This window comes from Xyrauchen texanus, chromosome 1 (assembly GCF_025860055.1).
Source record: "Xyrauchen texanus isolate HMW12.3.18 chromosome 1, RBS_HiC_50CHRs, whole genome shotgun sequence".
Taxonomy (NCBI): domain Eukaryota; kingdom Metazoa; phylum Chordata; class Actinopteri; order Cypriniformes; family Catostomidae; genus Xyrauchen; species Xyrauchen texanus.
Genome location: NC_068276.1, coordinates 38,458,923 through 38,483,643, shown reverse-complemented (window position 1 = coordinate 38,483,643; position 24,721 = coordinate 38,458,923). Strand labels below are relative to the sequence as shown.

At 40.3% G+C, this 24,721-nt stretch overlaps 3 protein-coding genes and 1 long non-coding RNA gene across 6 annotated transcripts; 1 reads left to right on the top strand and 3 right to left on the bottom strand.

Annotated features, from left to right (window-relative positions):
• Nucleotides 1-935: 935 nt before the first annotated feature.
• LOC127627920 (neutrophil cytosol factor 2-like) lies at nucleotides 936-6,135 on the top strand. Its single transcript, XM_052104573.1, has 14 exons — nucleotides 936-1,168; nucleotides 1,403-1,485; nucleotides 1,692-1,800; nucleotides 2,034-2,168; nucleotides 3,297-3,404; nucleotides 3,491-3,550; nucleotides 3,653-3,696; nucleotides 4,026-4,167; nucleotides 4,478-4,543; nucleotides 4,797-4,898; nucleotides 5,060-5,211; nucleotides 5,460-5,571; nucleotides 5,765-5,873; nucleotides 5,994-6,135. Exons 1-14 carry the CDS (start codon nucleotides 995-997, stop codon nucleotides 6,089-6,091), a joined length of 1,494 nt encoding a protein of 497 aa, XP_051960533.1. The 5' UTR covers nucleotides 936-994; the 3' UTR covers nucleotides 6,092-6,135.
• Nucleotides 6,136-6,525: 390 nt separating this feature from the next.
• Nucleotides 6,526-9,865, bottom strand: LOC127627790 (2-(3-amino-3-carboxypropyl)histidine synthase subunit 2-like). 2 transcript variants are annotated; one of them, XM_052104378.1, is made up of 7 exons: nucleotides 9,783-9,865; nucleotides 8,592-8,776; nucleotides 8,399-8,511; nucleotides 8,094-8,314; nucleotides 7,344-8,006; nucleotides 6,823-7,017; nucleotides 6,526-6,695 (listed from the first exon to the last, which is right to left on the bottom strand). In XM_052104378.1, exons 2-7 carry the CDS (start codon nucleotides 8,742-8,744, stop codon nucleotides 6,535-6,537), a joined length of 1,506 nt encoding a protein of 501 aa, XP_051960338.1. In that variant the 5' UTR covers nucleotides 8,745-8,776; nucleotides 9,783-9,865; the 3' UTR covers nucleotides 6,526-6,534. The 2 variants fall into 2 exon arrangements, with proteins under 2 accessions (XP_051960338.1, XP_051960415.1); XM_052104455.1 differs by lacking the exon at nucleotides 9,783-9,865 and adding an exon at nucleotides 8,935-9,305.
• Nucleotides 9,866-10,623: 758 nt separating this feature from the next.
• On the bottom strand, nucleotides 10,624-19,040 carry mcur1 (mitochondrial calcium uniporter regulator 1). The gene is made up of 9 exons (XM_052105328.1): nucleotides 18,586-19,040; nucleotides 18,315-18,434; nucleotides 18,120-18,223; nucleotides 12,610-12,711; nucleotides 12,290-12,331; nucleotides 12,049-12,120; nucleotides 11,868-11,921; nucleotides 11,666-11,780; nucleotides 10,624-10,766 (listed from the first exon to the last, which is right to left on the bottom strand). The coding sequence occupies exons 1-9, from the start codon at nucleotides 18,725-18,727 to the stop codon at nucleotides 10,711-10,713; spliced, it is 807 nt and encodes a 268-aa protein (XP_051961288.1). The 5' UTR covers nucleotides 18,728-19,040; the 3' UTR covers nucleotides 10,624-10,710.
• A 917-nt stretch (nucleotides 19,041-19,957) lies between these two features.
• On the bottom strand, nucleotides 19,958-22,465 carry LOC127628886 (uncharacterized). 2 transcript variants are annotated; one of them, XR_007968708.1, is made up of 3 exons: nucleotides 22,000-22,465; nucleotides 20,281-20,652; nucleotides 19,958-20,150 (listed from the first exon to the last, which is right to left on the bottom strand). It is a non-coding gene; the product is annotated as an uncharacterized LOC127628886 (long non-coding RNA). The 2 variants fall into 2 exon arrangements; XR_007968715.1 differs by having other exon boundaries at nucleotides 20,281-20,510.
• Nucleotides 22,466-24,721: the final 2,256 nt, after the last annotated feature.

The window sequence follows — 24,721 nt, the reverse complement described above, 5'->3', positions numbered from 1 at the left end:
TCCTCAAATAAAAACTCGTGAACTTGTCTTCATAGTGCTGGTCTGCTTTAGACTCAGAACAGTGTGTACTGTAATTCTCTTTTGCAGGCTGATGAGAACAAGCTCTCGTGATTGATAGGAGTGTGTAATACACCTGGGTAGGGTTGCACCAGCTGTGCGTAAGGTCTCACTTAAATTGGGACGTAAAGTTCACACTAAGGGCTTCGTAACTGCTAGTTAGTTTGTAATTAAATCGGTGCTTAAATCGGTTCTTAAGTCAGGAATTAATTAGTAGGTCGTAAGCTCTCTGTCATGTAATGAGTAGTCGCATATAATTAATATGACGTGTACCTGCATTGATACAATTAACAGCCTTCAAATTTGTACACTTAAGTATTAAAAATCTGTCAATTTCAATTTGATTTTGTTACAGTTGATGTTCAAACCTTGTTTGCTCGTAACTGTCATTAAATTATATCCACATCTATTACTCCATTATAATCCATTATGCATTATGGTTTTTTTTTCTTCATCACATAAAAATTAGAAAACTCATAAATGTTGCATTTTCAGTCATTAAATTGGTAAGAGGGACACATTTTATAACTAGTATTGTGCAGAATAATTTTCAAACCACTTCCATTATGTCTGTTATGGATTTACAACAAAATGTGTCCAAATACAAAAAGAAAATGATGAAAGAGCTTTGATGCCTGAGGTGGGACAAAATGATCTGTTGGAGGTTTAATAAGTGCCTAATCTTGTGGAATATTCAGACAATTAAGCAAATTAAGTTTAAACTTCTGATGACCCAACTAAAAAAGTGAACTGACTCAACTGCCAAGTGAGGAAACAACAAATAATGAACCAGGTGACCTGTAAGCTTAGTACTTCCTCTTTCACAGAGCAAAGGGCTGGCCTTATTCTCCAAGTAAAGTTTCAGATTCCCCCTCATCTGTTCATAACCGTGTAGAACAGCTTTCTTTTCTTCATTGTGATTGTCATTCAAGGGAGCATGTCATTTGTAAGCACTCTTCGTCAGTGGGATGAGGCTGTGGCATGTGTGGAGCAAAGAGACACAGACTCTGCTCTCAGGCTATTCCTCAACATCGAAGAGAAAAACTCAAAAATTGCCTTCAACATTGGCTGTCTTTATCTGCACAACAATGAGTTGGATGAGGCTGAAAAGGTGATTGTATGAAAGACATTTTCTCTTTTACGAAATGATACAAAAGCACTATTACCTGGCAGGTTCTTTGTTAAATGAGACTGCTGAGTGAAACATTTTAAGGAACTTGTAGGATCCTGTGAAGTATGATTATGAGAATGTTTTTTTGCTATTTAAAAAGTACGTCACTGCAAAAAGGAAGTAAAAGTGGTTTCATTCTTAATGAGGACATTTATTGCTGTTACACGTCTGAAGGCTTTTGATGGAAGTATCGGCAGAGATGAACACCTGGCTGTGGCCTTCTTTCAGAGGGGAGTTGTGTTCAACAAAAAGGAAAAGTAAGGCCAATTCATAAATATTTTATTAAATTCTGATCATTTAAGAGGTTGGTCTGGTTTTGAAATGAATTCCTGTCTCCAGAAAACACAAAAGTTTGTTGTAGTTATATTTGATAAAACACTGCATCATGCTCAGTTGAATGACAATCTTTAGAATGATAAAAAGTCCTAATGTCTAATTAACATGTACATAATTGCATCTTCAGGTTTGAAGAGTCTCTTCTAGATTTTCAGCAGGCTTTTAAGCAGTTACGAGGAAATCAGATAATAGACTACAAACCTCTGGGGCTGAGATATAAACTATACGCCTGTGAGGTAAGAGCAGTTTCATGCAGTGCTTGTGCATATGTATTGTTTTGCACCTGTATTGAGTTCTTTTTTTTTTATTTTTTTTTATTTAGGAAATTCATAATTGTTGTCATTAATAGCTGTAATGTGCATGACACAAGATTTTGCTAAAGATGAACCCAAGAGTCTAATCAACTAACTGCTGATACTGCTGCCACTCCATTTTCTGATTCAGCCATTATGTCCCACCCTACATTTAGGTGCTACATAACATGGGATTGGTACAGGCCCAATTGGGAAAATGGGAGAAAGCTCAAGAGAACCTTCTTACTGCACTGAACTTTAGAGCAGAAGCCAAGTTCAGCCATATTGACCTCGCCCTGGATGCCATACTGGTCTGTAGACAGTGTTAGTTGCAGATGTGCCCCTTTAGAAACATTGAGTTTTTCTCTAAATTCATTTTTAGGGTCTGAGGAAACAAAATCCTCTGGGAAGCTAAACATGTTCCATGTCTCTTATATGTACAGTATTTTTGTCACTATTTGCACTAGGTGTAAATAGCTCCTGCCACACAGCATGGCTGTTTGCACTCAGATAGTCTGGTAGAAACACTAAAATGAAATACTGCGCCTTCAAGTGTCACTTCAATGGTGTGGTGTGTAAATACAATGGGTTCAATCCACCCATTTGTCCCAGTTTTTTTCCCATCCTGTTTCCGGTCTCCACTCTTAATATTTCCTTAAATACTACTTATAATAATAAATAAAAAGTAATATAAAGGTTGATCTCCTTGCAGTGATTGCACTGTGAAGGTCGGGGAGTTCCGAGAAAGGTGTTAACCATAGTTTTAAAATATTAATAACCTTGTTTTTTTTGTTGTTGTTTTTTGCGGAAGCAATAGTTTTAATGCAGTTAACCATGGTGATACTACAGTAATATGGTGTTCATATAGTAACCATTTTTAATTTTGAGGTTACTATGATTTTACTGCAAAATACCATGGTGATACTATGATTAATTTGTAGTAAAACCATGGCTAATTATTGTAAGGGAAGGTTAAGCTCAGGGGTTGGTGTAGGGTGTCTGTGGGACTTTAAGTAAACACAATAAACACGTTGTAGTGATGCCCCTGTACTGTATGTTAGTATTTAATTAGGGGTGAAAATGACATATAACACTATTTACACGTAGTGCAAATTTCCTCTGCCATTTCCTTTGAAACAATATTGTACAGAGCACTGCCGGTTTCACCAGTTACATTTGATTGCATAATCACTGGTTCTGGTTACTTTTTGTGGGAAGTTGTGTAAGTTCCAGTAATGACAAAACTCACAAGATCAATGACTTTTACTCAGTGGAAAGTCATCCTTCTATTAGTGAGGATGTGTCATTATTTTTAAGCACTTGAATGACAAATGTAAATGACACATTTTGTGCAAAACGTGAATTTTATGCCATGGTTTTTTAAACAGTGTTTTAAAAATGCTGCTACATGTCATTAGTATTACATTTCCTCTTTACAGAAGCAGAAGCTCTTTTCTCTGGTAGAGATTCGAGCAGGGCTGCTATTTAAACCCAATAAGCACTATGTGGCAGAGCTGGAGAAAAAGGACTATCTTGGAAAAGCTAAGGTACCTGGCATCACCATTAATCAATAAATCAATGTGCAATGACTATTTGGCCAGTAAATTAGACAATTTTTGTTTTTTCCTCACAGGTTGTGTCCTCTGTTGTACCTGCTGATCAGTTCTCTGGTTTTGCCCCACTGCAACCTCAAGTATGTAATGTAATTTGTTAACATTATGAAGAAAAAAATACAAAACAGGCTTCAAAGACAACAGGGCATCTTTCCTAAAATAAATACATGCGTATTGTTTAGGTTGATAATATTCCATCTACACCAAAAGTGCCAGAAGTCCTGAGGTAAGTCTAGATAAATCTGTGGTGGCCATTAGTAAAGGTCAAAGTTAAAATAAGGTCCAAATATATATATATATATATATATATATATATATATATATATATATATATATATATATATATTTAATGCATCTTATAGCTCACCTTAACTGGCTATTCATTTGTACTACAGCACTATTATATGGTGTTCTCATCAGATTTTGAGGCCAACCTTAGTGTAACATCAGTGTAACTTTGTTGGATTTGCCATTTGTGATATGCACTTTATTATACATTTTAATTCATTTTTAAGTGTCTGCTAAGAAAATAAATGAAAATGTAATAATGAACAGGGCACTTGAAGGTGAGCCACACACTGTTCTTTATGAATTTGTTCCTGAGACTAAAGAAGAGTTGGCTGTGTTTCCTGGAAACATCGTCTTTGTTCTTCAGAAAGGAGCTGACAACTGGGCATCTGTTGTTTTCAATGAAAAGGTAGTTTTTGGCAGATTTAAATTTTATTAATGTATTTTTTATATAAAAATATTTTTTTTTTACATTGTGGCACTTTTTGTAACATTATGAGCACCAGGGTGGAAGGAAATAGTTTTAAAAAAATGTGTCTTTACGTGTGCATTTCACTTACATTTCTGTACTTCACCTAGTGTAGGGCAAAATCTCCTACTACACTCATAACAGAAAGATTATTCCAATATCATATTTAATTCACCATGTTCATAAGAGAGATAATAATGTCCTGTTTTCTGTGTTTTTTTTTTTTATGTTTTTTTTTGGGTATTTTCAGCGAGGTCTTGTTCCTTATAATTTCCTAGAACCCTTGGATATTACAATGACATCAAAACCAATGCAGGTAATTGCCTTTTGATCAAAATTCCTAAAACCTGGCCATTGGAGTAAAGAAAATACAGGCACACAGAGATACAATTTTGTTTGTTATTTAAACCACTTCGTTACACATAACTCATTATGTTATTCTTTGTTGTGAACCCTGTATGATTCTGTCGTCAAAAAGCTATTATTTTCCCATCATAATTGCTTGAGTTATATTAAAACTTTTTTGTTGTCCAATGACATTAACAAACTTCAAATTTAACCTCTTCTAGATTGAAGAATTAAATGAAAACGATGATATACCAGCTCCACCAAGAAGAGCACCACCTAGTAAACCAGAGGGTACAAAAGGCCTGAAGACTGTTAAAGCTGAGGTTCATTATTCACAACATACTCCTAACACTTCTTGATCATTTACCATCTTTTGTTTGTAAAATTACATAACTATCAAACAATGGTTATGTAACTAAAGTGCCCAATTTATAATTAGATTTGCCGATTTGTTATTTCTCATAATGTACTTTATTCCTTGCAGGCTAATAACACTGGGAATTTCTCAGGCTGTATTGTGAAAGTGCACTTTCAGTTCACCATAGCAATCAGTATTGCACCTGGACAATCATATGGGGTCATTCTTCAGATGATAAGCTCTAAACTTAAGCTGCCTGCATCAGCACTAACTTTACGGTAACTAAACCAGTTGTAGAACATTCCCAACACAGTATTAAACAAAATCATACAACTGTTTGAATTAAATGCATAGAGCACCACCATTATGTTCAGTTACCAAATGATCATTGAGCAAAAATTTCTCAATTAGCTCAGTTATTGGTTGATGTAAGTTAGTCTCTTATTATGTTCCTCAAGTGAATGTGATAAAGGAAAAATGGAAAACTGGTGAACTATACACTAGTAAGCGGAGTTGTACTTTTCAGTTATGCCAAGGAAGACTCAATTGAGAAAGTGACTATTGAAGACTCTGAAATGGAGGCTGTTTGGAATAGTGTGAATGATGGCCGTCTTACTCTGTGGTGCTCAATTTCTGAGGTAGTACAATGTCCTGGCTAAGCTACACTCACACAGCATGACAGTATAACGTAGTGTGAATGAAGGACTGATTGCTACACCTTTTCAATAATATTAAAGACCATATAAACAACTAAAGCCATCCAGCTTTGTCAGTAAACTAAACCTAGGTATTTGCCGTCACCCCCAATAATATTGTCTAAATAAATTTAAGGGTAAAAGTGTGTCTCCTGAGAAAGTGGTGGCCCTTTACTCTTATGAAGCCTCCACCGCAGAAGATTTGGATTTCAAACAGGGAAATGTCATTACAGTCCTTTCAAAAGGTAGGAACTGACATTGTATTACTTATTAATTCACTTATATGGCCATAAAATGCAGTATTTCTGTGAATATGAATTCAACACTAAAGAATTTTGTGACTTTTATATCATTTTATTTTTCAGTCAATGAAGAGTGGCTTGAGGGTCAATGCAATGGAAAGAGCGGCATATTTCCATCATCCTTTGTTAAAGCACTTAACGGGGACCGGCAATGTGAATGAATAAGGCCTAAATCAAAAGTTTCAACTAATATCTAGACTTCTACACATTATTTTTTGCTTCTCCTTGCTGATCGTTTGGGATAAACCCACAAGTATTATTTTCAGGACTAAATTCAAGCCAGAGTTTGCTTCTGTACTTTGTAAGTCACTCAACACTTGAATGTTAAACAGTTAATTCATTTAGAGGAAGAAGTTACATTTTCCTCTGATAATTCAATTTGCTTTCTACAGTTTTGCGACTAGATTGGTATATAACATACCATGGAAGAACGTAATTTTTTTTTTACAGTAACTTGATAATAATTAGAACAGCAAGCCTTATCAAGGCAATTAAAACATGTCCAAAAAACAAGTATTATGGGAAATATAATCTTCAATTTATTGATGTGAATTGTCAGTGCATGACTGACGTCATCCTTTTACAGTCCAATAGGAAATGAGGGTCATGATTTATAGAGAGGTGTTGTTGAAGAGTCTCCATTGCCCACACCCTCCTCCTCATAAGCTATTGCAATGCCTCTCCGTCCCTCCACAGCTTTCACTATAGGCGTCTGCCCCAGTTTGGGCTCCAGTCCCTGCCAACTACGGCCAGCCAAAAATGATGCTGCAAAACAAAAAAAATCATGATTATATTCTGCCTTTGCGTTAATCAAAGGATGTACACATTTCCAAGTTTGACCCTTCTGCAAGGATTCTTCATCTACAGTTCAATATGCCTCCAGACTCTGTACCTGCATTGTTAGCATTGGCTACAGTGAGACTTTGATTCCGGAGTACAAGTGAGGAAGAATCTGATGTGTCATTTTTTATCTCTGACGAATTGGTGAAACAAGAAGTTCGCAGAGCTCCTGTGATAAGTGATACATCTGTGGTCTCCTCATTGGTTGACTGGTTTTGTTCTGGGATGTCCACATGGCTGCTCCCACCTATAATATCAATTTTTCAGATTAGGAGATCACAGAACTAGACCATATATTCAGGCATTTATTTATTTTAGTCAATTAATCTTCTATTGATCCTATATTTATAAGCTATTCAATGTACAAGTAGCATTAGTAGTTAAACCACACATATCATTGATATCTTAATCCCCATAATTATAGTACTAATATTGAGCAAAACAATATTAAAACAATTTACATTTTTTAAAGAAAGTGTGATTAGTTCTTGCCCATGCTAAGTATGAACAACAGCATATTGCAATTCTTGCCTTAGCAAGCATCATTAACTATTAATGCAATGAATGACATACCAGGCAGTAAATCTCTGAAATCCGTGACATATTCTCCAGTCCACGCCCTGTGCTTATTGCAAGCCAACTCCATCTCAAAGGGAGTCACCACAGGTCTGTAAAATTCACTTGAATCGAGCAGCGAGTTCTCTGGGCAGGCAACTAGCACGTAAACATCGATTTCCAAGAAGTTTGCCAGCTTGGGAACATTGATCTTTCCCATGGCGAACATATAGCTCTTCTTGCCTGCTTTGTGAATTATGTCTTTCAGCTGCTCAATGATGGTCAGGTAGTTAGAAACACCCAGTGTGCCCACCAAAATGCCCACCACACCGGCATCCTTGGCCCGCTCAATGGCATAATAGCGTTTCCTTAGTACTTTGTTGATATTAATAGATTCAATTTGGCCTGTGGATGTTTCTGGATTGAATGAGCTGAAGACGCAATGGTTCCAGGTCATCATGAAGTTTGTAAGAGTCAGGCCCTCCTTGCCAATGTAGAACATACTGTAATCATCAATGCTCTGTCCCTCGTTTACACAAAACTGTCTACCAAATTTAATAATGACTCTATCATCCTGTAAATCCAAGTTATGACTGTCCTGAACCAGTTCAGCACCATTTGCTTTTAGAACAGAGACCACAATATTGGGGTAGATATCTTGCAAGAGCTTCCTGAGATCACCTATAAAGAGATAAATTAACTGCAGGCACACATTAACGGACTATTATTAAATGCTTGGAAATGGCATAGATAAGACAATAGCATTACCTATAGCATGTGAATAGGTGACATCGTACACGATGATGACATGACTTTGGCTGTCAGGGTAGAGCTCTTTAAAGGCTGTAGCACACTGCTGGATTTCAATTGGTCTCTTCCCAAACACATACAGTAGGGGCAGTCGACTACATGGGCTAAGACAAGATGGCCCATAGTGTATTATACAGTCTGCTCCAACATGTTCTGCTGCTACTTCATCCACACAACAGCTGAAAAGGAGAGACAATGGTCTGGAAGTAAGTATTCTGGCTGGTTTATCAATTTATTTAATTTATTTTCAACAGGTTTCTTACCTGCCATATGACGTATCTCCTAAAATGAATGTCTTTGCTTTGGTTTCTTTCTCTATTTCCACAGAGACGGAAACAGCAACAGGCAGGAGTTCATCTGGAAACTGCAAGGCTACCTGAATTTGAAACAGGAGATATTGATGCCATAATGTCTTTATTTTTAAGTACAACTTGACAGATGAACATGATGCCTTGCCTTCTTGAATTTGTTACTAGTGACAAAATGACAAGTCTCAGTTATCTGATACAGCTCCACCAAATTTCCACAATGGCTTCCTGTTGCAATGGTGGACACGTTCACAGAGCGTTGGAGAGCTGCCTCACTGTTGCTACAGAAAGCATCAGTCATGTTCTCTCAGGAGATTGTGATGTGCTCTGGGTCTAAATGAATGAGATGAAATACTGTTAGAATTAAGTACTATCATTTCACAATGTAATGTGCAGTTTAAATGACCAAACATAGCAAAGCAATTAGAAAGACCAAACATAGCATACATTTAGTCTCAAATGTACAGCATTTAATATTTCACTTATCATACCATAAAGAGAAATCTGGACTGTCATTAAAGGGATAGTTCACCCAAAAATCTCGCTCTGTAGGTCCATCCTCTGAATCTCCATCCTCTGAATCTCCAGTAAACAAAACAAAGTCAGAATAAAAGTAATCTGTAAGACTTCTGTGGTTAAATCCATGTCTTCTGAAGTAATAGGATAGGTGTGGAACAAATAAAAATGTATGTCCTTTTTTTCTATAAATCTCCACCTTTTACCAGCCCCGACCAGTTGGTGGCGATATGAATAAAGAATGTGGGAGTGAAGCTGGAGATTAATATTAAAAAAGGACTTTAATATTGATCTGTTTCCCACCCACACCTATTATTTCTCTTTTGAAGATATGGATTTAACCACTGGAAATGTATGGATTACTTTTATGCTGCCTTTATGTGATTTTTGGAGATTCAAATTTCTGACCACCATTCACTTACATTGTGCATACAGAAATTAGATGTTCTAAAAATCTTCATTTGTGTTCAGCAGAAGAATGAAAGTCATACACATCTGGGATGGAATGAGGGCGAGTAACTTATGAAATAATTTTCACTTTTGTGTGAAATATCCCTTTAAACGCACATATGGGTTTAAGGAACATAATCGCGGATAAAATGTATTGGGTTTTTTTTTTTTAGATAACTGCCAATAGACCATTCTAATAAATTACTATTAAGTTGCGCAATGAATCCTGCTTGAACAAAGACCAGCTTGCAGTTGTCATATAACACGGATGATCGGCCAAAACACATACTGCCCGAAACTAGTTCAATGATTACGGAATGTGACCACAAAATTACATATATATTTGAACAAACCAAAACAATATGTAACTTACCGGAACTCGTGCTTATTTCACGCCTGTCAATTCCTACTTGAAGAACAGACTTTACATATCGCTTCCTAGTTTAATGCACAAACTAACTTGATACTGCCCTCTAGTGTACTGGATACCTGTCAAGGGTTATTACAATTTCCACAAAGAATATTCAGTGCCTTTTATTGATTCAGAATAACGTTTTCATAAAAAATATATGTAATATATCTTGTTCATGTTCTCAGTGATAAAAAGGAAAACATACAAAATGCTTAAATGGAAAACTGCACAAGTTATAGGCCTATTGAAATCATTCTGGTCGAGAGCCATGGAAAATCAAGTGTTACAGGCTATATAGATTTATTCTGGTAACAGTACTTGGTTTACTGCTCCTAAACACAGTACATGTAATGTGATCCTTAAATACCTTGAAATGCACTTCATAAAATAATGTGCATTTTATTTAAACTGCATTGTTTTATTCCACAGGAAAATGCAAAATTGAAGAACAAAGAATGACATGCAAATTTGGTTTCATATCAGTTTGTTAAAAAAACACACACACAAAAAAAAGCTTTTGTAAAAGTTGCTAAAATTGTGTATTGCATAAGTGAATTTAGATTCTTGAATCGTGTATGCAGAATGCTGTGAACATGTTTACTTTACACCTTATTTGGTATATACAGTATGTATTTACGTCATATGGTTCGTTAGGTTGTCGACTTTGATTGTAACAAACTTCAAGACCCTAATTCAATATGTTGCATGCTTGATATCGGTGTGTAAGCATCATTTAGTGTCCAAATAAAATAAAAAAATCTTAATAAAGCATTAAATGGATATGCACTCCCACAGGATGTCTGTGAATTCTTCCAGTGGGTTGAGGCTGATGAGAGTTTATTATTTATTTATATTTTTCATTTTCAAGAAGAACAATGTCTCTTGGCATTCACTTCCATATCCGATAGAATCCAAGTACAACTGTGAGGCATGTGAATATTGAACCTAGCAGAAGTACAAATATGAATCATGAATCAAAAATAATCAATTGAAATAGTTGTATACAACTTGCATTCAAATCATTGACCTCAGTACATCTGCAGTGCCACTGTATGTTATGTGGAATAGGGAGCATTTTGTGGCTATGCGTGTGTAGGTCCTTTAAACGTAGGAGATTTAAAGGTGCACTCAGTAATCTTTTGTGCATGTCATCTTGGACTTACACTGACACCCACACCTAAGGGTGTGGATGCAGCATTATTCAAACACAATCAATTTATAAATGAGGACAATTTGGTATAAAAAAAATGTGGGCAAAAATTTGGCCCATCCATTTTTACTGAAGCACACCCAAAATTATTTTCCAGGCTACAACCTTGATTCACAGTAAGCCATGATTGATTTAATCCATGAGCGAAAGTGTCCAATAACAGGGTTGTCACCGATATTAAGCATCCAGTATTTAGCTGGTCATGTGAGGGGCACCCTCTCCATGTAGCATAAAACAGCTTTTATAAGGTTACAGATATGACTGAAGTCTTCACCTCATGTGAGTGCTCATGACTTTATACATACAGTATGTTTCAAAATTACAATTCATTTCTTAAAAGCAAAAAAGCTAAGACTTTTAGTGAGGGATCGCTAAGTGCACCTTTAATAACACACTGATAAATATCTTCGTCCAGAGCACTGGACACGTGTTTTGTACTTCATAAAACGATCAAGCTTAAGAATAAGTTTCTACATCATTCATGCCTTTTTTTAAAAAGCTGAACCTGAGGACTGCAAATATCCAGTTTGCACAGTCCAACAGATGTAATAATTGCCATGATCTAATCAAAAGTGCCAGTAAAGCGGCAACAAAAGCAAATTGCATGGTTTGCTCCAAATCTTGACATTTTTACCTAAAAGATATTTGATGGAATCCAGTTTATGTGCCTCCAGCAAAGTCTTCAGGCCAGCCACTTCTGTGTCGATTTTCATGTTGGTCTGTGTCACATGCCGATCCTGCTCAGAATGCTAAGACAGAAGTTACAGTTACAATGATAAATACTGAAAATTAAGACATTCTTGTCCTAAACACAAGTATTTCTTTTTATTTCTTACCATTTCCATCAATTCATGCCTGGTCCCAAGAAGCGTCCTGTTAAATTCTGCAGTCTGGACCAATAACAATACATCAGAGTTAAAGCATTTGCTGCCATCACTTTCAAATTCAAATACAACTCACCAGATAAAAGAAGCAACAAATCTTTTGCTTCCAGGGACAGGTTTAAGCTGTACTTGCCATCTCCTTCACATGACTTTTTTCTATATTCAAATCCAAAATGGTGTCTGCACGCTTTTTGTTCATCACATCCTATAGCAGAAAACAAAAAACTACTATGACTGGAGTACCCAGGGAAGACTGTGGCGGTTGTGTGTGCCACTGTGACATGCATTATGCCTGAAAAGTGAAACCAGATAGATAGAGTAAAAGGACAAAAGTAAAACTATGTATCAAGAGTTATTCTGTCCCATAAACTTACAGTGAGTTGCATCTTTAGCTGCAATAGCTCAACCTTGATTTTCTGTCAAATAAACAAATAATTATTAAATTAATAATACTTACTAATCAAATAATCAAAATACACAAAACTGTTCTAAAGAAGTGAAAGTTTGAAGGCAACTGGAATAGCAAAATGATGACCTTGAATACAAATGAATAAGATGCTTATTATTTCACAGCTAGTAAATGATATTATTTAAATTAATTCACAAAGATTTATTTCTTCTTGTAAAAATACTTTTAAGCCAGTAGAGTGGAAGATGATAAGAGATTACACAATACAAAGAACAGAGGTCTTACCTCATTCTCTGCCAGTAACGCTGAGAATTCACTCTTCTCTAGAATGATCATGTCCTTTTTAACAGCAGTGAGGTGCGACATAACCTTCTGTAACATGATCTCCTGTAAAAGTAGTCAAGTAAAGTAAATTAACTGTTCAACATGGGCTCTGGTATTAGATACATTGTTTATCCCAGTTGTATCCCCAGTTCCAGCATAACAAATTGCAACGTTTGTTTATAGCAAATAAGTAAATAAATAAAAAAAAATACAGCTGCTGACAATCGGAACAACAACAGTTTTGGTGGGGACGAAAACTGCATATTGAATGCCACAGCTTGCTAAATTCATACAATAGACCTTAATCACATTAGTGCCATTTTTTTTATTTTTGATGTGAATGAAAACGAGGCTGTGAGGTATAGACATATACCATATCTTTGATATGGCATTTGCTATATAAAGCTATATATAGCTCCTTGATCACAACGAATTTTCAATAACTCAGCTTTTTTGTCTACTGAAATTTTTTAAATATTTCATTAGCAGAATGGTCAAAACACTTTAAACTGCAGTACAGCTGTCATGATTCCCCGTTGTCCTCACTGTGTTCTCTGTTTCTCTTGTCACGTCTCCATGTGGTCCGTCCCGTGTTTTCTGTTTCACCCTCGCCAGTCACGTTCCATGTCGCCCTTCCTTGTTATCCGTCCCGTGTTTTCTGTTTCACCTAACACGCTCCTGTCATTTCTTCCTTGTTGTCCGCCTGTGTTTCACTGTCTCTGTTAAAAACTACACTTCCCTTCTTCCTCACTCCTAATCACCGCTGTCACAGCGTTATTGTCCGCACCTGTCGCTTGTTTTGTTATCACTGTGTCTGTCTACTTAAACCCTGTCGTTTCCTCTCTCCGTTGTCGATCGTTACAGTTTCATGTTTGTTCCCAAGTGTATGCTGCTGTCTTGATGTTCGCTCTGCTCCCCGTCTTGCCAGGTTTATCCGTTCCGTGTTCCTTTGATGTCTCCCTGTTTTAGTTTCGTTTTACCCACCGTGGTTGTTTTATTTGCTCATGTCTGTTTACCCTCACCATTGTGTTCATTAATAAAAAACGCATTTGGATCCGCACCTCTTGTCTTCCCATTCTTCAACTGTGACAGAACGATCAACCACAATGGATCCAGCGGCTTTCTTCGTGGGACTGACGCACATGGAGCTAAACATCCGTGAGTTCTCCCACTTTTTCTCCTGCATGGCCGGCTACACCGGTTGGGATGACAACCTCCTGAAGACCGTATACAGGATTGGCGTACCGAAACACAGATGTTGCGATCTGCCGGAAATCGGAGATTACACCTGGCAGGAGTACGTGGAGCTCATCGTGGAGACGTTTGCATCAGAGAAACCACCTCTCTCAGCCACGATCTACGAGCCAGAGCCCACACCTGCCTTGGTCAGTGAGCCTGCACGACCCACTTCGTCTGCCCGGAGGAGGAACAGAAGACGGGCTTCCGCCTTCCGGCCAACGTCAGCCACGGTCAGCGAGCCTGTGCCCACGTCAGCCACGGTCAGCGAGCCGGCACCTACGCATATCACGGTGAGCGAGCCAACGCCTACGCACGTCACTGTGAGCCAGCGCCTGTAGCCTCGACCGTCCAAGAGCCAGCGCCAGCAGCCATGACCGTCCAAGAGCCAGCGCCAGCAGCCATGACCGTCCAAGAGCCAGCACCAGCGGCCATGACCGTCCCAGGGCCAACGCCAGTGGCTAGGACCGTCCAGCAGCCAGCGCCCCTCGAACCTTCTAGGGTTCTGCTTCCCGAGCCTTCCAGAGCTCCTCCTCTCGAGCTTTCCAGAGCTCCTCCCCTCGAGCTTTCCAGAGCTCCGCCTCTCGAGCTTTCCAGAGCTCCGCCTCTCGAGCTTTCCAGAGCTCCGCCTCTTGAGCTTCCCGAGCCTTCCAGGGCTCTGCCTCTCGAGCCTCTCTGGCCATCCAGGGCTCCGCCCCTCAAGTCACTCGGGCCTTCCAGGGCTCCGCCCCTCAAGTCACTCGAGCCTTCCAGGGCTCCACCTCTCGAGTCTCTCGAGCCTTCTAGAGCTCCGCCTCCTGAGCCTCCTACGGCTCCGCCTCTCGAGCCTCCTTCGGCTCCGCCCCCAGAGCCCCCTACGGCTCTGCAACCAGAGACTCCAGAGCCTTCTAGAGCTCCGCCTCCCGGGCCCCCTACGGCTCTACTCCCAGAGCCTTCTGAGCCCCCTACGGCTCCGCCTCCTGAGCCTCCTACGGCTCCGCCCCCAGAGCCCCCTACGGCTCTGCAACCAGAGACTCCAGAGCCTTCTAGAGCTCCGCCTCCCGGGCCCCCTACGGCTCTACTCCCAGAGCCTTCTGAGCCCCCTACGGCTCCGCCCCTAAAGGCCCCTACGGCGCCACCTCCCTCGGCTCCGCCTCCTGAGCCTTCCTCGGCTCCACCTCCTGAGCCTCCCACGGCTTCACCTCCAGAGCCTTCCAGGCCTCCGCCTCTAGGGCCTCCTACGGCGCCACCTCCATCGGCTCCGCCTCCTGAGCCTTCCAGGCCTCCGCCTTCAAAGCCTCCTACGGCACCACCTCCCTCGGCTCTGCCTCCAGAGCCTTCCAGAGCTTCGCCTCTAGAGCCTCCTACGGCGCCGCCTTCCTCGGCTCTGCCTCCTGGGCCTCCCACAGCTCTGCCTCCTGAGCCTCCCACGGCCCTGCCTCCTGGGCCTCCCACGGCCCTGCCTCCTGAGCCTCCCACGGCTCTGCCTCCTGAGCCTCCCACGGCTCTGCCTCCTGAGCCTCTCACTGCTCTGCCTCTTGAGACCCCAGAGCTTCCCTCAGCTCCGCCTCCTGAGGCCCCAGAGCCTCCCTCAGCTCCGCCTCCTGAGGCCCCAGAGCCTCCCTCAGCTTCATCTCCAGAGCCCCTTGCAGCTCCGCCCCCAGGGTCTCCTGCGGCCTTGCCTGCGCCTCCTTCGGCGCCACCACCCAAGTCTTTCACCGCTCCATCTCAGAAGTCCTCCTTGGCTCCGCCAGCTCCCCTAGTGGCCACTCTTCCTCCCAGGCCTCTTGAACCAGCCCTAGCCCTATGGCCACCTCCTAGATCACCTAAACCTGTCCCTGTCCTGGAGCCACACCCCAGGTCCCCTGAACTGGCCCCTGTTCTGCGGCCATCTCCCAGACCTCCTAGACCTGTCCCTGTCCTGAGGCCGCCTCCCAGGCCTCCTGGACCTGTCCCTGTCCGATGGCCACCTCCCAGGGCCCCTAGACCTGTCCCTGTCTTGTGGCCGCCTCCCAGGCCTCCTCGAACTGTCCCGGTCCTGTGGCCACCTCCCGGGTCCCCCGAACCGACCCCTGTTCTGCGGCCATCCCCCAGACCTCCTAGACCTGTCCCTGTCCTGAGGTCGCCTCCCAGGCCTCCCGGACCTGTCCCTGTCTTGTGGCCGCCTCCCAGGCCTCCTCGAACTGTCCCGGTCCTGTGGCCACCTCCCGGGTCCCCTGAACCGGCCCTTGCCCAGTGGCCAGCTCCCAGGCCCTCTAAACCTGTCCCTACCCGGGGGACGTTCCCCAGGCCACCCGACCTGGTTCCCTGCACACACCCCCAGAGACTGCTTACCTGCCCTCTCGGCCTCCCTGGTCTGCCCGTCTGCCCTTTGTGCCCCTGTGGACTGCCTATTTGCCCCCGTGGTCTGTCCCCATGTCCCTTGAACTTCCTTGGACTGTCTCTGTGTCCCTTGTGCCCCCTTTGGTCCGTCTGTTTTTCCCCTTGTCTAGCCCCTCTCGCCTTGAACATTTGTTTATCCCTGCTGTTTTTTCCCTTCTGTTTATTAAGTCCGTCTGGAATCCGGCCCTTTTGAGGGGGATTCTGTCCACGATTCCCGTTGTCCTCACTGTGTTCTCTGTTTCTCTTGTCACGTCTCCATGTGGTCCGTCCCGTGTTTTCTGTTTCACCCTCGCCAGTCACGTTCCATGTCGCCCTTCCTTGTTATCCGTCCCGTGTTTTCTGTTTCACCTAACACGCTCCCTGTCATTTCTTCCTTGTTGTCCGCCTGTGTTTCACTGTCTCTGTTAAAAACTACACTTCCCTTCTTCCTCACTCCTCATCACCGCTGTCACAGCGTTATTGTCTGCACCTGTCGCTTGTTTTGTTATCACTGTGTCTGTCTACTTAAACCCCGTCGTTTCCTCTCTCTGTTGTCGATCGTTACCGTTTCATGTTTGTTCCCGAGTGTATGCTGCTGTCTTGATGTTCGCTCTGCTCCCCGTCTTGCCAGGTTTATCCATTCCGTGTTCCTTTGATGTCTCCCTGTTTTAGTTTCGTTTTACGCACCGTGGTTGTTGTATTTGCTCATGTCTGTTTACCCTCACCATTGTGTTCATTAATAAAAACCGCATTTGGATCCGCACCTCTTGTCTTCCCATTCTTCAACTGTGAAAACAGCCCATTAAAGAGACTGTAAGTCTATCCCTCACAACCTTGTTGTCATTCCCATTAAAAATCAAAGATGACGCTGCTGTGAATAAGGCCCATAGTCACCTGAAAGCAGATGTGTTTAAAAATAATTTTTATGATCAGTGGCTTCCTAAAAACACGATTGTGGCGAGGAGGAGGGCGGGAGGGGGATAAAGACGAGCCGGGGACGCTAGTTCGAGAGAGAGAGAGTTGATTTATGTCATTAAAGGTTTTGTTGACTGCTCAGACGGTTCCTGCCTCCTCCTTGCCCATCCTTACACGTTACATTGGTGCCGAAACCCGGGAAGGAGGAGGAATGCGCAGCCGTGGACTACTCGCCGCTGCTGTCCGCCAAGGGAGGACTCGCTGCCGTCCGCCAGGGGAGGAGTGACTGTCGTCTACTAGAGGGCGGAGGAGTGGCTCAGGACCAGGCGATGGCGTGTTCAGGGATCGGCGAGCAAGTTTTTCATCTCTCCCTCCCCTCGTCTCTGCCAGGGCTCCGGAGAAGCGGGGAAGACCTGCCGGCCGAAGGACGGCCGGTAGCGCATCACCTCCCCTCCAGGAAGTGAGGGAAGTATGTCATGCCAGAGGTTTCACCAGCCTGGGTTGGGCGGTGAAGGAGTGTGATGAGGAGAAGGCTGCTATATGTGTGTGTGTGTCTGTCTGTTGTTCTGTGTGTGTTTAAGTTGATTTATATCATTCAAAGTTTCGTTGACTGCTCAGCCAGTTCCCGCCTCCTTGCCCATCTTTACCCGTTACAACAATCAAGGAGGAAAAAGAAAATGTCAGTCTCGTCTAGCGCCTTCATACATTTCCCCATCCTGTCCTAAATCTTGCTCCTTGTCCTTGCTCTTTTACTTTGTTTTGATTTTATTTACTATTTTTGTGTTCATCTTGGTAGTTGTCAATTTGTAATGTTCGCTGTTTTGTAATGTAATGCAAAAAAAAAAGAAAAAAAAAAGGTCCACCTTATTAGAATTCTCGTTAACCTCACATGAGCTAAATCAGTAAGTGAGGGTCATGGGTCATAACACCAATCAATGATGCAGATTATGGATGTGTTTGAATGATGATGAAACTCTCACTTGCTGTGTCTTTGTCGCCATGTCACCATACATGACGTCCATGTTGGAATTTGTAATATTCACCATCATCTTGACAATGACCTCTGCCTGCTGGGTTGTGAAATCTTAAAGATGGACACAAAGCATTTAGATGATTCTCAATCCCAAAGACTTATTTTGAATTAACAGAAGAAAAAAAAAATAGAAACATCTGACCGCTTCCCTCCAGCAGCTGAACCATTGCATGAGTGTCAAAGAATAACTTCCTGTTGCCAGATTTAATGATGTCTGATTTTTTTAGGTCATACTGCAGAGTTTGAACTGAGGTGCTCAACTCTGAAACAAAGACATTGAGGGACAATTAGAGGGTAGAATGCTTACAAAGACATACACAATTTATAAGCTTTCATCTTTCGAGAAACCAGCTTGTGACTGCAGACTTAGACATGAGTGTGTCATTTTTTGATATAAGCAAAAATATACAGACCTCTGACCAACGTTCGTGAACTTCTCAAAAGCAAAACGGACTCCTTTTCACAACTTAAATATTGAGTAATTCTGATTCTGTTCAGTGTACTTCCAAAGGCAGATAAAAGGTGTAATCTCCCCTTGCTGTTTAGAGACCTCATTCTACCGAAACCAGACGATAACCGCTAAAATCGTCTAATAATCCGTGCAGAACATTAAAATGTTGAGTGATTGCGGCAGCAGTACGGGACCCTGAACTTGCTTTTCTCCTCTGTATTCGCCCCTTTACATTGAGCAAAACGTTTTTAAATTCCTGATATAATACAGAAGAATTACATTAAAATTGTCCCGTATGACACTATTTACGTGTTTTCCTCCACTGCAATAGTAACTTCAAAACTTAAAATCTTTTTCCTATTTGACAGATCCGACCATGCTATCAAACTTCCTGTAACATTGCACGTAACCAGTGACGTAATCACGTAGCCTTCAAAAGCGTTTAAACCACTGATCTATATAAATAACTGGATTGCTCATAGCGTTAGGTGAAGCTACCGAAGTGCTCTGGCGGCCATCTTACTATTCCCTACCGACAGAGGGCATCGCGGCATGTGCAGCGTTTAACCGCGAAACAACACTCACTTAAGGATGCGGCTGAAGTGCCCACAGGTTGTAATTTATGACTATGTACATATTAAGCACACATTAGTCGTTATCTTATCCCCATGTAGAGTGGGCATAACGATCATAATCTTTAATAATCAACAGTAAAAATACAACACCAAAGTGTATTAATACCCCTTTTTAAAGCAAAGTTATCCATCTGCAGATTGTTACAGGATGCAATGTTTCTCTGCCTTCAAAGAATAAATCTGTTGATGCTCATTGTTCATAATGTTGGCAAATTATATTATTAACCATTTTTGACTATATTATATAGTAAATGTGAACTAATTTGGCATGCACATCAACAAGTTTTAAAGTTGTTAATAAAAACGACTAGCTTTGTGTTGATATTGTAACTAGACAGTACCTCTTCAGAATAAATCCAGAAGAATCAAATATAAAACCATCACACACAAGTTCATATACAGTATGTGTGTGTGTGTGTGTGTATATATATATATACACACACACACACACACTACACACACACACACACACACATAAATTAATTTACCTTTACTTAATGGAATTAACCATTTGCATTCATTTCTGGAATATGTACATACCAGCTTGTGAGAATTTAATTATTTCAACAATCCCCTGATCTTTTAAATCATAATTAGAAATAAGTTTATTGACATACGCACACAAGGAAATCATACATATTTATTTGTTCAATAACAAAAGCTTCCAAGTACACACAAAAATTGACTTAAACTGAACAATACAATAAAAATTTGCAGATATGTGGGAACAAATCTGCTAATGGATTTAACAACATCACATTATTCAGCTTTCAAAAGAATGGTAGCTAGACATGCCATCAGAGCTAGTGGCAACAGTTCTCCACCAGATAGCACAGTGACACTGGAGGCAGCATCTTCTGATATGCTGGCATTTCAGGCAGTGACGTTCAGCCTGAAACAGAAGACACAGAGAAAAACATCACTGTATGTCGTCCCAGCTTGTCCATGTTCAAAGAGGCTGTGGTAGGGCACATAGCAGGCTTTGCAGTTAAAACCACTATGAAGATGATTCTGTGCACTACCTGTTTATCAGCACTCAGTGTCGAGAGCTCTTCCCAAGATGAACACACTGATCGACATGAAGTCCTGAGGTGGATTTATAAGACCGTCAGACAGCGTCCTGAAAGTCTGCAAGACAGCTGAGAGATTTCTTCAACAGCACACACTCACAAGGCCCATCTCTGTCCCCACAAAGGTTCTGGATCTCCATGGTGGTTCTGCATTCAAGGAACTTGAGGCAAACATGTTCAACCTAGAACCATACAACCATCACATCTTCATACTCAAAGTGCATTGCAGAAAGCTGCACAAACATCATGCTCCACATCATTGCCAAGGAAACATGTGCTGCATCACAATCCAAATGGCTTAAGAAAACTCTGGGCAAGCTTGTACTGCAAAATAGAAGAAAAAAGAAAAGTTTGATATAAAGATCAGGAGCCGGTTGCACCAGCTATACAAAAGTTTAAACTTAGCTTAGTTGTGGCGTAAATGAGCACAAAGTCACAATTTACGCACTACTAAATAATTGAGCGTTGCACCATTAAACTTCAGTACGATGTAACCCTAAGTATAAACTAAATATTTACGGAAGACTCCGAGCAGGAGTAACTGATGGAATAAAAAAGCAGACTGATATTTTATGACATCAATAAGCTCATGTTTTGCATAACAGGCATCAATCAAATAATTGTGATTATGACAATTAATTGCCTGTTTTAGGTGTTTCATAAATATGATGATTTATTACCATACAAACTCACTAATTAATTTATACAAATTTTTACAAGCTTGAGTCATATAATAAAATAAGGGTATGATTTCCTTTTCAGGCTTCAAAATCATATGAATGACAGTCAAATATAAAAGTATAAAATGTTAATTAAAATAATATCTTAATTATCAAAATATGTTTCTCAAGAGAGCTGCTCTTGTGACGTCCGCAGTGATGGTTACGTAAGCAAACAAGGTTTGTACATCAACCGTAACAAAATCAAATTGAAGTTCACGGCTTTTTAATACTTCTGTGTACAAATATGAACGCTGCTTATTGGATCAATGCAGGTAAACGTCATAGTATGCGACTACGCATCACTTTACGGAGAGTTTACGAATACTAGTTAAGACTTGCCTTAAGAACAGGTGGAGCAACCAAATTAGGCACCGACTTAGTTGCAAACTAACTAGTAGTTACGAAGCCTTGAACTTTATACCCCAACTTAAGGACCTTACGCACAGCTATTTACTCAACCTCGTCCTTCCAAACCTGTATGACTTTTTCTGTGGAACACAAAAGATGACATTTTAAAAAAAAATTTGGCCATATAATGAAAGCCGTTGGTGACCAAAACAAGCTATTTTGCTCACCATTTACTTTCCTTATATGGAATACAAAATACATTTTTGGGGGTTCTGCAAAAGAAAGTCACATGGATTTGGAAGGACATGAGGTTGAGTATATGATGACAGAATTTACATATTTGGGTCAACTTTTCTATTAATATTAAATGTTATAACTATCTGAAACAGTAATTTTATGAGACTTATATTACATGTTGCAAAAGTATCTTCATTGCAAATAAAAACAGATAGTATAATATATTTTACTCTGTCAGCCTGGCTTCACTGAAGAGCTGTTTTAACAATGTCTCCTCATACAGCTTTTCCTCCTGTTGCAAACCAAATTCAGTTTTATCTAACATTCAGTGGGATGTTTATTGAAATCCAAACGGCAAACTCACCTTGTTTAACTTCAACAATATCCATGTGCTCCTTGTCAGAGCTGGACTGAAAAGAGAAATCGGCCCGGGATTTGACATAACTGGCCCAAAAGTTGTTGGGGGGAGAGTGTTCGGCGGCGGCTCGTTTTAGATTATCGCGGCCGACACAGCGGCCCGCTCGGTTCTCCCGATGGCCAGTCCACCCTGATCGACCCCAAAGTGCGTCGGTCCACCGGAAAAATGTCCGGTAGGCTAGATTACCAGTCCAGCCCTGCTCCTCGTCTATTCCAATTGATCACTTTATAAATGATGCCCGTGAGCTGGTCCGGTTTCAGGCGTGCACTGCAAAAAGTACAAATCACACACAGAGAATTAATGCAAGCCCACATTATATTCATCATATGTAACCGGTGTTGATCTGCAATTAGATATTCAACTTGACCAAAAAAGTTAACTTGGTGAGTTATACTGTTATTCATTGTGGTTATTTTCCTAAGTTAACGTTAGCTGCATAGCTAATATTCATTTATCCTAAGAAAATAACCACAATGCACGTTCAACGTAAACAAAAGCTACAAAACATAATTATGTATTCAGAATAAAAACTTTAAAGCCTGCAAAAAAAATTCTACTGATATTACCTCAGTTTCTTAAACTTGTTTCTATTGAGGTAACACGTGCGCCGCTGAGTGTAATGCTGCTGCAATAAAGAGTAACATAACACGCTCACATTTAGAATAAGCGAAGTCAAAATAAATAATGAATTACATATTTAGGAAGATTGCATTGTGATACAGTGTATGCAGACATAAGAAATGTGTTTTAATGTGACTGGATGGGTACAAATTACTCACCAAAACAGACGATTTCCCATTGAGACCCATAGGAATACAGAACGTTAGGGAATACCAAGATGGCGGCGCAGTAGCTTCACTGTTGTGACGTCATGAGCTATCCAGTTATATATATAGATCAGTGGTTTAAACTTTATCCAGCTGCAGACCCGCAGCACCACCAGTTTCAGAACCCCAGCGCCAGAACCTAAAGTGAGGGGCGGAGCTTACGTTCTAAACCGAGTAGCGCCACCTAACGTTTTGGAGCGTAGTTTGCTTTTATTACATACGAAACATCATACTTTATACGTATGATATAATGATACATTAAGGTACAGTACAATAAGCATTTTAAAACATTGATCTTGTGTAATATAATTGTATATAGTTATCCGTTTCATTGTATTATGAGAGTTACTTCCTGATCATGATGGTGAAAAATAATGCTTGAAACTTATGCGCATTTTATATAAAATATACTTTATTTCACAAGAACATGTGCAGCATGCATTTTTCTTTATGTAAAATAAAACATGTCAAAAAACTAAAAAAGAGAGAAAATTCAGCATAATTTTAAAAGAAACAATAAAAATATATAAACAAATGACCAATTCACCCCTAGGCCCATTTTATCATGACAATCCTGTATAAATTAAACTTAAAATGTATCAAATGAGGAATTCACTCTCAGGCCCATTTTGTCCTTACATTCTTGCAAAAATAACTCCATGTCATCCCTGAACACAAAATGAAATAGAAAGGGCTCTCTGGAAGCTTCTGACTGTTCCAGGAGATTGTTGCGGGCCTTTTCCTTGTCGTCTTCATTCATTCGAAATGTCTCTACAAGAGATGAAAGCACCACACAATAATCTCAATGTAAAAAAAAACCCTCAACTATAAGGTAACATTAACTCACAAACAATGCATATAACAGAGGAACGTGGAACAAACACTTTAACACCTTCACAAGATGTCTTCAAAACGTCACCGCAAGGCTCATTTACAACACGCAAAAATGTATCGAACCATCCGTAGAATTTTTTTTTTAATACAGTAAAGTATGACAAAATATTCAAGCTTCATTAAGATGATAAAGTTATGCACAAATGAAATATTTAGCCCTTCTAAGTCGACTGACGATCCAGAGCGTCAAAGTGCGCACCTCTGACATATCTATTAATAAAAAAGGTTCTTTGCTCTCAAGGGTTCTACATAGAACCATTTTTTTGGTAAAAGTTTCTATTGGCCAAGTACGGAACCCCAGGGTTCTATATAGAACCCAGAGGAACCCTTTTTTAAAGGTAAATTACTTGAACTGGTAATTACTTACAGATGTAAAATCAAAGGGTGCTCCCAAGACAAGATGTAGAGTATACTGTTTTCTGTTTATGTCTCAAGAAGTAAAAACTGCCAAAACAAGCGATCCAGAGGAGAACAACAACCATTTAAATGTTAATTGGAGTAAAAAGTAATTTCATGCTCAACTTGTGCAGTTGTTGGCAGTCATAACAACACAAATAATGATATCAACATAACTCAATGTTATCTACAAACTCAGGTGGGGCACAGTCTATTAAAAACAAACAACTCTGTTAAGTATCATACGAATGTAATGTAAAATGTAATACCTTAAACATTACATTACATGCTAAGAATATATCCAAAACCAACATCAAAATCAACACAAAAAGGGTTTACTGACCACAAAATTAAGGTTGATTGGGCCATCCCAGTCCCCTGACCTGAACTCCATATAAAATATAAGGGGTGAACTGAAGAGGAGAGTCCACTAGCGTGGACCTCTGAATTTGAAGGATCTGCAGAGATTGATTTTTCTGTAGGAGGTATTTTTCACATTGCAACCAATAAAATATATGATGCCTTTACACATTATGTAAAGGCGATTAAAA

Excerpts from the sequence above, each read along its gene's own strand:
- LOC127627920 (XM_052104573.1), top strand. The coding sequence starts at position 995 with ATGTCATTTGTAAGCACTCTTCGTCAGTGGGATGAGGCTGTGGCATGT. Across the intron at positions 3,551-3,652 it reads TTGCCCCACTGCAACCTCAA|GTTGATAATATTCCATCTAC; the intron begins GTATGTAATGTA and ends CGTATTGTTTAG. Across the intron at positions 3,697-4,025 it reads AAAGTGCCAGAAGTCCTGAG|GGCACTTGAAGGTGAGCCAC; the intron begins GTAAGTCTAGAT and ends AATAATGAACAG.
- LOC127627790 (XM_052104378.1), bottom strand. The coding sequence starts at position 8,744 with ATGACTGATGCTTTCTGTAGCAACAGTGAGGCAGCTCTCCAACGCTCT. Across the intron at positions 8,315-8,398 it reads GGAGATACGTCATATGGCAG|CTGTTGTGTGGATGAAGTAG; the intron begins GTAAGAAACCTG and ends TCTCCTTTTCAG. Across the intron at positions 7,018-7,343 it reads TTTCAGAGATTTACTGCCTG|GTGGGAGCAGCCATGTGGAC; the intron begins GTATGTCATTCA and ends TTGATATTATAG.
- mcur1 (XM_052105328.1), bottom strand. The coding sequence starts at position 18,727 with ATGAGGTCTCTAAACAGCAAGGGGAGATTACACCTTTTATCTGCCTTT. Across the intron at positions 11,781-11,867 it reads GGCATGAATTGATGGAAATG|CATTCTGAGCAGGATCGGCA; the intron begins GTAAGAAATAAA and ends CTTCTGTCTTAG. Across the intron at positions 10,767-11,665 it reads TTCCATCAAATATCTTTTAG|GTTCAATATTCACATGCCTC; the intron begins GTAAAAATGTCA and ends TACTTCTGCTAG.